The sequence below is a fragment of the Dermacentor variabilis genome, chromosome 9, assembly GCF_050947875.1.
Source record: "Dermacentor variabilis isolate Ectoservices chromosome 9, ASM5094787v1, whole genome shotgun sequence".
In the NCBI taxonomy this organism is placed as follows: domain Eukaryota; kingdom Metazoa; phylum Arthropoda; class Arachnida; order Ixodida; family Ixodidae; genus Dermacentor; species Dermacentor variabilis.
Window position 1 is genome coordinate 122464661 of NC_134576.1, and position 14945 is coordinate 122479605.

The window sequence follows — 14945 nt, forward strand, 5'->3', positions numbered from 1 at the left end:
ATTTTCTTGCAGAAGCTCACACGTTCATTCCTTACAGTGACTGCTCATGCTCTCTTAGTTGAGGGCGCAGCGCTCTGTCCTCGCTTTACACTCCATCCAGGCTCTCAGCGCAGTCTTCAGCAATGAGGGGGGGGGGGCTCAGTCACCTCCTCCCTTTCAGGAACCGCACATGTTTTGATCTCCCTCGCTTGAAGAACACCTGCAAAGCCTCTGCCCCAGGGGGAGAAGTGGGTACGCAATCGGAGGAACGAACGCGCCGCTGTTATACTTAGGCCGGTCCGGAGTTAACATTCAATAAGCTTTTGAAAAAAATTAAGGGTTTTTCGCGTGTCGACACCACGACCTTATTATGAAGTACGCAACTGGAGCAGGGGACGCACGGATTAAGTTTGACCACCAGGGGTTGTTCAACGTGCACTGGAATCTATGTACACTAACGTTATCTTTTTCTTGAATTTCACTCCATCCAAATGCGGTCGCCGCGACTGACGAATTCGAGTTTAGCAGTGCAACGCTATAGCCACTAAGCGGTTGCGGCGCGTTTTCGTCATTCAGCTGGGGCTTCATTGTTAGTTCCCTATCCCTAGGTTTTATTTAATGCTATTGTGTTCTTTTTTTGTATTGTTCTCCTAGTGTCCATTCAAAAACCTTATATGAAGTAGCAATCCCTACATGTGTAGCAAGGTCGACAGTCTCAGCTTTCATTAAACAAGTTCTCCTTCTGCGTCCTCCTCCACTGCACACACGTACTGCACTTAATTGTGCGTTCAATACAACTTTATTTTTTCACTGGCATCAGTCCGCAAGTCTTCATGCAACGTTTTCTTACGTTTCCTATCATCGCACGCTCGCCATAAGCTTTTCCGTTTCCTTATACCGGTGTCGCCCCCGTTCGCTAATGCTCCCTACGTTCTCGCCCTCGCAGCTCCTAATGCCGCCATCTTTGCTTCTCTGACAGCAACGGGCCGGCACCTGACCTCTAAACGTGCCTAATGCCTTCGGTAACGACAACGACCGCAGACAGTGTCTGACCTAGTTAGCTAGTCCCCCGAGGCCGCCCCAACAGTTCTGTGTAAGCATTTGCTTCTGGTGAGTTGGCTCCCCGCTTTGTATAATTTGGTTCTTCGCACGTTCCAACCTTGCTCTCATGGCGACACTGGTGCACCCGTCTCGTTAGTCGAGGTTTTTCGCTGCTTGCTAGTTCACTCTCAGAGTAGCGTAGATACAAATAAAATGCAGAAAGCATTTCCTTTGTGTGCGCTCTGCGTGATCATGGTTCATGAATAACAACGTAGGAGAGTGCCCATGGCATGGTTTTCTAATGTTCTGTCCTAAGACATTGCAGCTCGAACAAGCTTTTGTATTGTTTCAGTGTAAGCTTCAATCGATCAATCAATCAATCAATCAATCAATCAATCAATCAATCAATCAATCAATCAATCAATCAATCAATCAATCAATCAATAAATCAATCAATCAATCAATCAATCAATCAATCAATCAATCAATCAATCAATCAATCAATCAATCAATCAATCAATCAACGAAGCCTTATGACAAGATTAGGTGTCTTAATCTCTTAACTCTTTTAATCCAAGCTTAGTGAGGAAAATAAATAAATAAATAGAATAAATAAATAGAATAAATAAATAAATAAATCGATCAGTCAATGCAGTCAAAGTATAAGCAGTGGAGGTAGCTATACGAGGTATATATATGCACTGTCTGGTTTAGTAGTGCATACCTTTCCGTCGCTTTCAAATACATTAGTGATACACTTTCGACTCCCCAGCGGGGATCTCACCGACGCAGAGCATGACGCACTTTCGGGCATAAAAGAAAAAAAAATCTATTTACACGGCGGGATCGCAAGCATCTGCTTCAGTGCAGGAAACAGAAAAAAAAAAGAAACGCATTTCTCGCTCTTCACACAAGCGAGATACTCCCGTAGGCCTCGTAGAACGCGTCAGGTGTAAACTCAGGGAATTTTTTTTTCGTCGTTGCCTGCGCACGTAGATCGCACATATTTCAATATTGCTTTTGCATGAGGCTACCCGTAAGAAGAAAACAAATGACAAGCGGCATGGTGTTACAGCTTTGTTTGCGAGCCTCGGGTTCTGCAGCGGCCAACGGAGCCCCGCTGTCGACACTCTGTTTGCCCGTCGTTGTCGTCGCAGTTTCGAAAACGGCGAAAAAATAACAATTAGTATAAAAAAAATAGCGAGGAAAGTAGCTTCCGGTTAGGTGCGCGATGACATCAAAATGGGCTTCACAATGTTTCGTCTACCTTGCAGTAGCTACCGTTGACTACAATATCGAATGCCTCGCATCGTTATCTTTTATCGAGAACAAGTTCGGGCCTTTCTAGAATGATTTGTTCCTCTCTCTCTCTCACTCTCTCTCTCTCTTAATGAAGGCGAAAGCAAATAAACATGAATTTTCAGTGAGTGATACGGCGCCATTTAGAGAGAGCGCAGTGAAATGCACAGGAGGGAACGTTTGTTATATGTATATTCCTGTGTTTTTTCTATGTTTTCGCCGTAGAATCACGCTTCATAATTGTTGTAGCCCATCTTACTTGGTTTGCTCTTATATTTTGCCTTTCTTCTCTTTTTTGCAATATACGCGTAAAAGAAATAAGCTATGTAAAAGTAATGCTTAACAAGTGCGGTTATATATTGCTTTTGCTTCATAATAATGGAAATTGCCTTGCCGTTGCTCTAGCTTGGCACCTTAATTTGTATAAATGCGTGATCTGCGATGACGGCCTTGCAGCGTGTCCATTTACTAGATCTGTACGTAAATATAAGAGCTAAAATCAACATATCTTTCTTCATTCACAAAAGTAACACTTTCATCCAAACTGCAATCTTCAACCGAACGTACTTCACTTGGAACGTTTAGAATGACAGGGGGCCTAATGGTTCCAGTGCAAGCTCATTTAGTGTTGACTGCCTTTGGCAGGCTAAACGCACACACACACGCACACGCACGCACACACACACACACACACACACACACACACACACACACACACACACACACACACACACACACACACACACACACACACACACACACACACACACACACACACACACACACACACACACACACACACACACACACACACACACACACACACACACACACACACACAATAATAATAATAATAATATTTGGGGTTTTACGTGCCAAAACCACTTTCTGATTATGAGGCACGCCGTAGTGGAGGACTCCGGAAATTTTGACCACCTGGGGTTCTTTAACGTGCACCTAAATCTAAGCACACGGGTGTTTTCGCATTTCGCCACACACACACACACACACACACATTGCCTATATGGAATTCCAGAGAAGTAGAAAAACCGAAGCAAGATAAATATGAAACAGCAAAATCTGATTGTAACGACAGCAGACCCACCGGATTACGTTCTCAGCCTCGGCTAAGCAAGATTCACAAAGCACCCTGCGCACTGTCGCTGTAACAAGCAAAACAAAAACGGACGTTTGTGGCGGGCCTGCAAGCTGTTTGCACGCAGTGTTCCGATGTGCACGCGGCGGCATTCACGGCAGCGCCTGACCGTGAGATGTAAGCGTACGGAAACCCACGCAAGACACCACTTCAAGATTGCAGTAGAGGAAACATTTCTGTTACCCCTGGAAATAAGAGGAATGCAGACACGTTCAAAAAGAGAAAGAGAGACTGCATGAGCTTCCCCCTCCCAAAAAAACAATATACGCCACCTTTCTCTCCACTCACGTGCTTGGCACTTGTGTGGCGAAGTGCTCCACGAAGCAAGGCACTGGGTCAGCCATACACGGCAGGCGATTATCCAACACGGTTGTTTGGTATGCCGGCTCACGTAGCAGCAGTGCTTCTTCCGGTCATCAGCACAACGGGTGCGGACCCGGCAATCGTGCGAACCGCGCCCTCTCTGGGCACAAAAGTGGTGTTTGTCGATGCGTTTCTGTTTGCTTCCCGAGGCAAACACACACCTTTCCATTTTTTTTGTCTGTTCACCGATGACGCAAGCGTCCGGAACTGGCTCTTCGTCTGCTACGCCACGATCGTCTGTTCTTTGCTATTTTTTCTGTCTTTCCTCTCACCTTCGTGCTGTTTTAGTCATCCCGTGTCTCTCTTACTTTATTTTTTTTTCTCTCGACCCGTACCGGCGGGGTGTTCATAGAGAAGGGAAAGTGGGGAATTCGGGTAGGTGAAGGCGCACGCAAAGTGTAAACGAGGACGCAAAAAAATCATAGTGTGATGAAGAGAAGAGGCGAGCGTCGCCCGTGTGCCCCGGGTAGACGAAGTAAAAAAGAGAGCCGACGAAGCGAGCACCTGAGAAGCAGACGCTCCTCGTGCGTCTCCATGGCAACACCGCTTGACGTCACGCCGGACGGCTAGCGCCGATTGGTCGACTCGCGCAGCGCGCCACGATCGCAAACGAGAAGAAATGGGGAGCTGGCAGACGAAACGCTAGCGCGGAACCGGGAGGGCCGTCTGGCCTGTTTGTGCTGCAGAAAGCGTGCTGCATCTGCGCTGCGAGAAAATTTCGTCTGCAGTGCGTGTGCCGTAGGTGCGTGAGAAAGACACAGGTCGTCGACAAGCACCGGCTTCTAACATGACCGCGGACGGTTAGCGTGGCTTCCTCTCTGAAACACCAGGAGTTTCTTACCCAAGACCATGGCTTTAAAGTTGCATCTCCACTCCGTGAGCGGCTTCAAAGGCCGCAGTGACCGTCTGGCCAAGGCAACATTCCGAGGTAAGCTGCGAAACAGTTTTCTCCTGTGCCTTGTCACGCTATGCATTCTCTGATCTGCAGCAGACGAAGTCTGCCTTGCCTGTCATTGGAATTCGCGCAGATATGCAAGGCGCGCGCACGGGTTTCTTCGCGCATAACACACGCGTACAGGTGGAATTTGACGGCTCTTCCCGACACGGCTTACGTACGTCTGGTGGTTTCGCTTCAAATTTCTCGCCGCCTCTCGCGCTTAGAAAGACATAACGTGAGCAAAGTTTTAGGATTGCATAATCTGCGTTTACAAAACAGAAACGGAGTGAAAGAAGCCGGCGCCACGCCTGAAGGCGGGAACTTGGAGTATTGCGATTGCGTTTTGATTTGAATACATCTCGATGCAAGTAGAGCGTGGCTTCGTGAAACTCGGTCTACGCCGCTACGCGTCGAGGAATGCTGTGCTAAACGCCTTTTTCTCGCATTCCTTCAGACTCGTGATGACGTTCGAATTTTGTAGTTTCATCGCAATGGCGAATAGTTGTTTCAGCCATATGCTTCCGTCGTCGCACTTTGCGGCGCGAATGCGTTGGACGCGAATGTGCAAGTGGCACTTGGCTTCTAAGTACCAGAAATAAACTCCGGAAAGTACGTTTGCACTTGACAGCCCAATTGGAAGCTGTCATTTGGGAAGACAAAGCAAACGCCGTCAATGACGATTGATGATGGTGATGATGATGGTGATGATGAAAATAATAACGTTAACTTCATCATTACGCGCATTTAACTACACTACAGCCTACTCTTCAGAGAAAAACCTGTAGTCCACTTTTAGCCCTAGATTGCAAACGAGATGGGACGCAAAGGTTCAGATTATACAGCTATACACAGATGCCCGCCTGGCGCTTTAGACGAGGCTCTATGTTTGCTTAGTAAGTTCGAGAAGCGTTGTTCGTGTGCCCGCTTTATTACTGGTAAAGAGATCTCTTTAAGAGACGACGTGTTGTACATGATTTCAGAAGGGTCCGCAGAGAAAAGCTGCCTTTGAATGGCTTGAGTAATTCCGCGAGCTACAACGACATAAGTTGTAAACAGCGGTGGTCCACTGTTTTGAATATGTACAGTACTATGTTGTAAGGAAACCTTGATTGTTCAGAGAATTTATACAACAGCCACAGCTAAAAAACTTAAAATAATGCCACGTGAAAAGCAGCAAACAATTAAGGGGCCTCAAAGAAATGTTCATGACCTATCTTCCGTAGAGCAGCTCGGTACACATTTACGTGTGTAGGCAATAGACAATCTGCCCCTTTGTAAAAAAAAAAAAAGGAAAAAAAATGTGCGTAGTTTATTCCATTCCGGCCATGCGTGCACAATGGTTCATGCTAATATAGTGCATCAAAAGCAAAGAACAGAAACAAAAGCGATGATTTTTAACACATTTCGCGTGCATATCGAAACACTTGATTTGACCTGTGCTGCAGGTTTGAGTGATAATGGTACAGTTTTTTAGTAGAACGGGTTGGAAGGTAGACAGCTGGTTGTTTGCTCTAAGCGTCAGCGTGTTGTCATGTGCGGGGAATCAGTGATTTCGTTGTTTTTTTTCACCACGTTTTACATCAGGCATGTTTTTCGAGTGGCCTGGGATAGTTGTTTTCCCTGTATGCTAGACAAGAAATAGTTGACGTTCTCGTATCCGACGTTTCTGTGGACAATTCTTGCATAGAGTCCGCATTCGCGAAACTTGACAAAACACATTGAAAATGTAAATTTCTTCATTCATCTTGTATTTTGCTTCGACACTTTTTTTCTGCGCTATTCACCGCTGCAAGTAAAAAAAGAATTCGGAAGAAATTACTCTTATGATGTTTCTCCACAGCTGCTAATTTTGACAGCTAAGAAAATTCACATAAGAAGACATTCGTAAAAGATATTGTCCACTTCCTTCGCAAATTATGACTGTGTGTTTTTAAGGCTTACAAATTGAGATATTTCCAGAAACAGCTTGCAGAACCTTGCAGAAAAGGAAATGTTAAACCTCTAGTACGGATACTTGTCGCACCGGGTAGTCATCAATAGAGAACGAATTGATCACGTACTTGGCCTCTTATAAAAGATGCCTTAGATCAAGAACTGCGATATTGGCTGGAAGTAGATGCGCTGGCTATTATTGAAGAAAACAGGGCTTCCTCCCTCGAGAAAGACATTCAATAACAGCAGTAATACCGAGGAACAAGCCAAACTTCTCGTCAGTGCTTGTAGTGCATTTAAAACACCATTGTTTTTCATTACGTGCTAAATTGACTTATGACATTGTTTTTGGATCGCATGTGATTACGTTTGCATAGAGCGCTATGTTCAAGTCATTTATCGTGTTGTTAATGGCAGGAACATTTAAAGCTTCTACAAAGAACTTCCATTTCTCACTAAGGAGTATTTATCGTTCGTTTATGGCGTTTCTGAACTGGAATTCACTGCCCGGAAACATAAAAACCAAAAATTATTAATTTCTTTAGAACCATATCAGAACAGCACCTTTACCTTTTCACGGAACATAACTAAAAGTTACTTCACCGTTAATTAACAACATATTCTTTCAATCATTTAATTTAATTTGAAATAATGAGATGTTCCTGATGAGGATATGAATGTTCACTACTTTGCAGTGCTTATATCTCAGTGCATTAATTATATGAGCTCCTCTCATAGCTCTTCCATGAGTTCCGAGGTTCGCCTGTATAAACTTATGGTAATATTTCTCTTGTTTATAAGAAACTAAAACATAATTGATTGACTGAATGATTGATTAATTCTTTGTTGCACTTATATATCGAGACTCCGTGAATCAACGAGTTATTTTTCTTTTGCCCGCACGGAATGCCATGGTAGCATAGCGCAGCACCTACGTGACGTCACGCTCTGTAGCTTGTCTGTAGGAACTCCAAGAATTGCCCTAGGCTGCAGCCAGTTATGGATCCATGCAAGAATGTACAGTCGCGAGCAGAAGTTCAAAAACCATGATGTAAGCAAAAAAATTTGTTTTTTTCTGGCACAGCTCTGTAACTGCATTCGCTTCAGTACATTGCATTGCTGGAACACGCCCCCGTAAACTGTACCGCCTGATTTCAACCGGCATGTCCATTCTGCTAAAAAAAATGAGTGGATGCTTAAGGACATTTGCACCACATAGGTGCCACTTGATGGAACATTTTTTTCAAGGATGTTTCACTTAGTGTAAGAAGATTAAGAGCGTGCAACATTGTCCAAGGGAGGAGGAAGCCGGAGAATGAATGAACATTCTCTGCCCAAAACTTCTTGTTCTGTTACCAGAATTGTTTTACTGCGAAAGGAAAAGCACGAACCGCACGTTTCCCGTCCCTGCGAGGAGCTTTGAGCCGTCATTTATGGCACGGCGTCTTTAACTTCGATAGCCTTGCCTGCCTTTATTAAAGTCTCTATTTTATTTTTTCTGCTTTTCACGCGTAACCTTTTCATTCCTCGTGTGAACCAGTGTCGTTGTTTTGTCTCGCTCGGAGGACGAGTATAAGTGCCTATCTTCCCCAAGTTGCGATCTTTTTCTCTTAACGCCACTTGAAATGCTGCCTCGAGTAACGGTTTTATAACTCTGTTTCACGACATTTGCCTTCAAATGTCTCTCGGGTCTTGGTCTTGGAACTGCCCATATCCTATTCTATAAATGCGTCACCCGAGAAGAGGTACAGTGTGATCATATATATATATATATATGTACGTGTGTGTGTGTGTGTGTGTGTTTTGAAAGCCAGTTCCATTTGTTTCGATCACGTGATAAAGACATAAATTGGGTAGTGGCGGTTCTCAAGGGAGCTCCGTCGTCGGGGAAAAAAAAAGAAAGAGCCACGAAAGCCATTTATCGGTGGAAGCGGTGCGCAAAAGATGCCGGCGACAAAAGATTGCTTAGTTCAAAGGAATCAAACACCTTCCCGTGTTTCTACATCTAAAGAAAAAAAAAAACTTCAAGAAAGTTGAGAGTCAAGAAAGAAGAGCATTTCGGTGAGTCCCCGCTGAAGTGCCTATAGAAGTCAAAGGTGCGTTTTTAAAGCAGAAAAAAAAGAAAAGACCAGCTGTTAATTCATAAATTGCTGTGTGGATGCTCCGAAAACGAAACGGGCCGTCAGTATACGGCACACAAGGAGGTGCTTTAACAACTGAATGCTAAATTGCATTTCACGCCGTTTTTATTTTTACATGATCGCAAAACCACGTGACGCGTATTAACGCTTGCGACAGCACACTCCACGGTACATCTCTGTGTCCATGGCGTTGCGCGAGGACGTGAGTGCGAGAGCGACCGCATTTTGATGGGAGTGAAATGCAAGAAAAAAAAACTTCGTGTACGTAGATGTAGGTGTACGTTAAAGAACTGCAGGTGGTCGAAATTAGTCGAGTGTCTAAAACTACGGCGTGCCTCTCAATCAGATCGTTGTTTGAGCGTCTGAAACCCCCAAAATTAATTTCATTTTTTTTTGCGAGAACAATTTGTGATTACGGGAACAGTAGTCGATGACTGAAACGCGAACGAAGGAGGCGTGCGATTTTAGCGCAGCCGAGCGAAAAAAAAAAAATAAAGCGTGAATACATGCACGCGAGAAGCTCTGCGTCTGCCTCAGAGGCTGCTTTTTGACGCGTCGGAAGTACTGCGTCATTGCTCCCTTCGCATTTACACTAGGCTACGCAAAAGTCCCCGCGGAACCTCTGCTTACACTTCAGTAGTTTCGTGCAGTACTTATTTCAATCAGCCTTGTTTCAGTGTCAAATAGACACTGTGGTAGATGTGAACAAAAAGCCATTCAATCAGATTTGACGAAGTCGGCGCCCTCATACATCGCAAGCAGCAAAAGATGATACAGAATGAATAGTAAACGGAATTCTTCAAGACTACAAAAGAAAATGTAATCAAGATAAGCAATCTCTAAAAATCTGTCAGCATGTCGAGTCACATCGTTGACTCAAAGAACACCGTAGCGTGCATGGCTACAAAGACGTCAAGACGATACAATGGTGCACACTGCACAGAATACACGGAATATATACAGCTTCTTAGTAGAATGAACGCTCGTTAATTCGCTCGTTAATGCATATTTCGGCAAACATTTTGTTGTCACAGTTCTTCAAAACCATCGCAGAGTTTCCAGGAACAAAAAAATTATTACACCCTCCGTAGAGTACATTGATGAAATAATTGATTCGGGAGTTCGCACTTCCTCCCGAATACAGGTGATGCATTTCAAGAGTACATCTGCTCTCACAGACTACTGTCGGAAACCAAGTACAGGGAACAACGATGTACGTATAGCAAGAGAAAGACTTCGGTTGAGCGCTGGAGCGGCGAGGCGGCTGCTGAGGTCGATCTTTTATTGACAGAAACAGTGCGCCATTTACTCTTGCAAAGGACGTATCGTTCCTCTATTCATAGCGGCATGCGACGAGAAAATACGCGTCCGGACCGTTACTCAAGCGACGCTTCGCAAATCGCGGCACGACGTGACTAACGACTGTGTTATTTTATACAACACTGAGGCTCGATCGGCAGTTACGTTGTGCTGACACGTCGCTCCCGCTGTCAGCGCGACGTCCATCGATAACCCTGCAGTATCGTGGACCTTGTGAATAAAGATTCGTCTCGCAAGAGGCGATATGTCTCGTGAGGTCCTTCTGCTACCTTGAGCGGCATTCTGCTGCCCCCTGCAGCAATCCAGTCGTGACGGCGCCAGTAAAGCTTCTTCGCCCGTTACTCTTGCTTCTCAAGTCGAGTTAACTATCTTACTTCGGTCACAAATTGTTGCCTTCGCTTGATTTTTCTGGACGTGGAACTGCCGAGCTTAACGCGTCAGTTCCAACTGAAGCAGCTGCCTGTATGTACTCTGTATATAAGTTCTTGTTGTGTTCCGAGTTTAAACCGTCTATGACGTCCCATCCCAGACGCGAAGCAGCTACGAAGGTGGTGGCAGTAGGTGAACACGCACGCTCCTGCCCCAAGTAAGTTGATGTCGGCTCGCGAAGCAAGAGTCAAGGGGAGCAGAAATTTTGCTCTATGATTGGGTGTCGGGGCCGACCCCTCACATAAGTACGATCGGACAGTCTGTAGAATACTCATGACTATTCTTAGAATACTTCATTCAAGGGGGGATGCACAGTGGTGAACACGGAATGTCGCTGGGGCCAATGTTTCGACACTGGATACTTGTCCCGGTCAGGGTAGCAGCTTCGCTGACGAAGACCCAGTGTCGAAACCTTGGTTGCGAGCGACGTTCGCCCTTCGACCACTGTGCATCACTCAAGGCCTCGATCTTCCCCGTGAACTATTGGTTTAATTTAGGGGTGGGAGATTATTCGAAACATCGAGTACGAATCGAAGAGCCCTTGCTATTTGATTCGCATTCGGATTCGAGAAACATTCAAAATTGTCGAACGTTCTGTCTTCGGGTGGAGGTTATCTAACTTCAATATCCGGGAGTGGGAAGCGACACAAACTACACGGCAAGAATATATTGCAGCCGTACGAAAATTACATTCCTTTCGTCAGCCATTGCTTCGCGCTTCCAGCTCTGCCCGAGCGCCAAACTCTCGCCCCGCCTTCCTGCCGCTTACAACTTTCCATGTGCAGCAAGATTTTAAGCAAGGGGAACGGAGAAATCAAAGAGAGCTTATCCGATCGCTTCTTTTTCTCCTTCAAAGTGCTGAATCCAGTGTAAAAGCCGTCAGTGCTATCGGAGGTAGATCGTCGTGATCTTGCGAGTTCTCACCTTTATTTTTTTCTGCACAGCAGTCCATCGCGAGAAGGCAGGAACTGGGGACGATGGCAACGTAATTCGCGTCGGATTCAGACGTCTCAGTCGTTCCGGAACTTCCTCGCTACGTTTCCGGCATTTTGGATATCCAGAGAAAGATTAAAAAAAAAAAAAGACGGAGGGAGGAAGCAGAGAAAAGAAGCGCTGCTGTCACTCCAGACTTCCCCCCCTCCCCCCTTTTTTATATCTTCGTTGACGGCTGTCGCTAGGGGCCTGGATATATAGATCAATGTCGCACTAGGGTGATATATCAGTAGCGCTACTCGTTTCTAAACTACGGAAATCACCTGGCACTCGAGGAGATGTATATCTGTCCGTGAAGTTTTTTAAAAAAGACGTTGTGTCAGTGAATCCTCCAGGTCTTTGCTGATCGACGCCGACGGATGCTGCCGCCGCTGCCGTCGTTGCCGTCATGCGAGTGACTGGCACATAGGACAGAACTCGTATAACAAATCGGCTCACACAAGGCTTTGTTAGATCATAGAGATTGCTTATGAAGAGGCCATGAGCGTAGCGGACGCTGCGTTTTTGCGAAGTAGTTCCTAGGGAAAGGCGGACGTATTTTGCTTCTAACAATGGGAGTTTCGGAAGATCAATTAATGAATATTCGTTAATTATATTCGTATTAGAACTTTGGGAACTGTTATTCGTACGGTGACCTTGGAGTCAGTAACATGTTAATGCGCCCACGTTATATTATTAAATCTTCAAAGTCGCACCTAATTTGAGTTATTTATCATCAAAGTTCAATGCTCATACAGGCAACATTGAAACCGAGCAAGCCGGGAGCGCAAAAAAGAAGGTCGCCCCGCTATCACGTCAGACAGGGAACACCCAGTGACGGAATGCACGATGAAGTTTCAAACAGAACGTCGCAGCCACTCGCGGCAGATACTGATTATGGCACGTTTTGCTTGACCGGCATCTACCGTGGAGCGCAGCATCAGTAGTTACGCCACATGCCATCATTCAAACTTCGTCGCACACTTCGTCGCACACTTCGTCACACACTTCGTCACGGGACGTTTGCGTCTGACGTAGCTGCGGAGCGCGCTCAAGTTTGACGTTGCCTTGAGCGTCGAACTTTGACGATGAATAACTCGAATTAGGTACCAGTTCCAAGATTTTTAGGAAATGCGGGTGCATTAAAATGTGACTGAATTCACATTTCCGATACGAACCCTCCCCCACCAAGGCACTTAGACTTTAACACTGCACGTTAAAAGTGGGCGACGGGGGTCAGTATACTTGGTGGAATCGGCGAAGTTTTGGTGCATGTTGTGTCATCATAAACGTTCATGCATCAACCATGTGACTTTGTTTTGTAGATACATATGCGGGCATGTCAGGTCACCAATATGGTGAGCTTTCATAAGCGCCAGGAATGCTGCGCTTGCCGCTGTTTTCGATACGTACGGCCTGGCTTGCCGACTAAACAGTTTGATCTGTCACTAGGGCTCTTGCCTCGCCTGCCGCGGGCACACAATGCACTACTTTATATATTCATTGTTTCTTGCTTGTTACACTCAAACCTTGCGTTCTCGGACGTTGGTAGGGTCGAGAACAAAGAAAACTTTAGTTCGTGCGAATCTTGGCATGGCTACATCTCTATTCAGCTATTCTCTACTTGAAGGCAGCTATTATTCAGCTGCCTTCAAATTATTTTGTCATATTTTGGCTGATTGCCGCGCAAAAATTGTTCGTGGTTGCGCGCTTTTTCCGAAACACGACACACACTCCACAGAGCCCCAAGTCATGAATATTTACGCAGCCTCTGACTTGTTTTCACAGGCAGAATATGTAGATCACCCGCTGTCCACTGTCATGGGAAAAGTTCAGTGGGGAGATGGGGTCAAAGACAATGGAATGCGAAATCAACTGGAATTACACTGCCGACAATGTAAGCGCATGCGAAACTTTGGCGCGTGTGCTGTTGTAGAAAGAAGTTCTGATAATTGGGGAGATAAAAAAAAATTTCTTGAATCAGGAGAGTTCTGTTTGGACGCTGCATACTTTTCATTATCACCCAGAGAAGTGCGATAACGTTCATGCGAAGGCGCACTTACACGCCAGCAGTAGAATATTGTGTATCTATAGGCTCTGTATCGTCATGTAGATGAAAGTGGCGCTTAGCCTGGGTCATACTGTTGCTGTACCGCGAAACTAGTGTGAAACGGAAAGTGATAGGCCTAGTTTAGGGAGACAGGAGAAATAGACACAGAGAAAAAGAGATGGGCAACAAAGGTAGCCGATATTCTAGTTCAGTTTAAGATGTGAGGTGCGAGACTGGAGCTTGTTAGTAATGCACGACTACGTTCACAGCGCAACAGGAAACAAAGGTCGCAAGTCATAAGGTGTCCGTCATTTTCGTTCCGTCCTTCGTTCCCCGTTGCGCTGTGCACATTATCACGAGATGAAGAGGAAGCGAAAGGAATTGTGTTGGCCATGTAAGGCGTAGGGCAGGAAACCGTGAGGTTTAATAATGTTACGGGAAAAAGGGTGCCTCGGAAGGGAAAGAAAACGGCAGAGAGCTACGCGGTGCGATGAAATTACGAAGTTTGCAGGCATAAAATGGAATCTGGTGGCGCTGCCGCAATTGACGATGTGTCGAAAGAGCCTTCGTCCGGCAGTGGATATGAAATAGAATGATGCTGCTGCTGCTGCTGATGATGATGATCGTTTCTGTGTCGCCTTCTGTTCACGCCTTATGTCTAACACACACACACACACACACACACACACACACACACACACACACACACACACACACACACACACACACACACACACACACACACACACACACACACACACACACACACACACACACACACACACACACACACACACACACACACACACATTATATATATATATATATATATATATATATATCATCCTCATCAGCCTGTTTTATGTCCACTCCAGGACGAAGGCCTCTCCCTGCGATCTCCAATTACCCCTGTCCTGCGCCGATTCCAACTAGCGCCCACGAATTTCCTAATTTCATCGCTCCACCTAGACTTGTATAGTTCTCGATTGCGTTTTCCTTCTCTTGGTAACTATTCTGTAACCCTAATGGTCCAACGGTTATCTAACCGGCGCATTACATGACCTTCCCAGCTCCATTTTTTCCTCTTGATGTCAGTTAGAATGTCGTCTATACCCGTTTGCTCTCTTTCTGTCTCTTAGCGTTATGCCTAGCAATCTTCGTTCCATCGCTCATTATATATATATATATATATATATATATATATATATATATATATATATATATATATACTCTAGAAAAGGCAGCGCAGGTGGATTGAGATAATGCCCTTTAGCATGTCACTCTGCAGGGAGAAGAGGGAAATGGAACAAACCGGGCATGAGTGAT

General features: G+C 45.4%; 1 protein-coding gene across 1 annotated transcript in view; it reads left to right on the forward strand.

Moving 5' to 3' along the window:
* Positions 1 to 4490: 4490 nt before the first annotated feature.
* mfr (ferlin family C2 domain-containing myoferlin misfire) overlaps positions 4491 to 14945 on the forward strand; it is a 383091-nt gene continuing 372636 nt past the window's right edge. Inside the window, exon 1 of the mRNA XM_075669201.1 lies at positions 4491 to 4766. Within this exon, the coding sequence (XP_075525316.1) occupies positions 4688 to 4766 (79 nt within the window). The 5' untranslated portion in view covers positions 4491 to 4687. The remainder of the gene's footprint in view (positions 4767 to 14945) is intronic.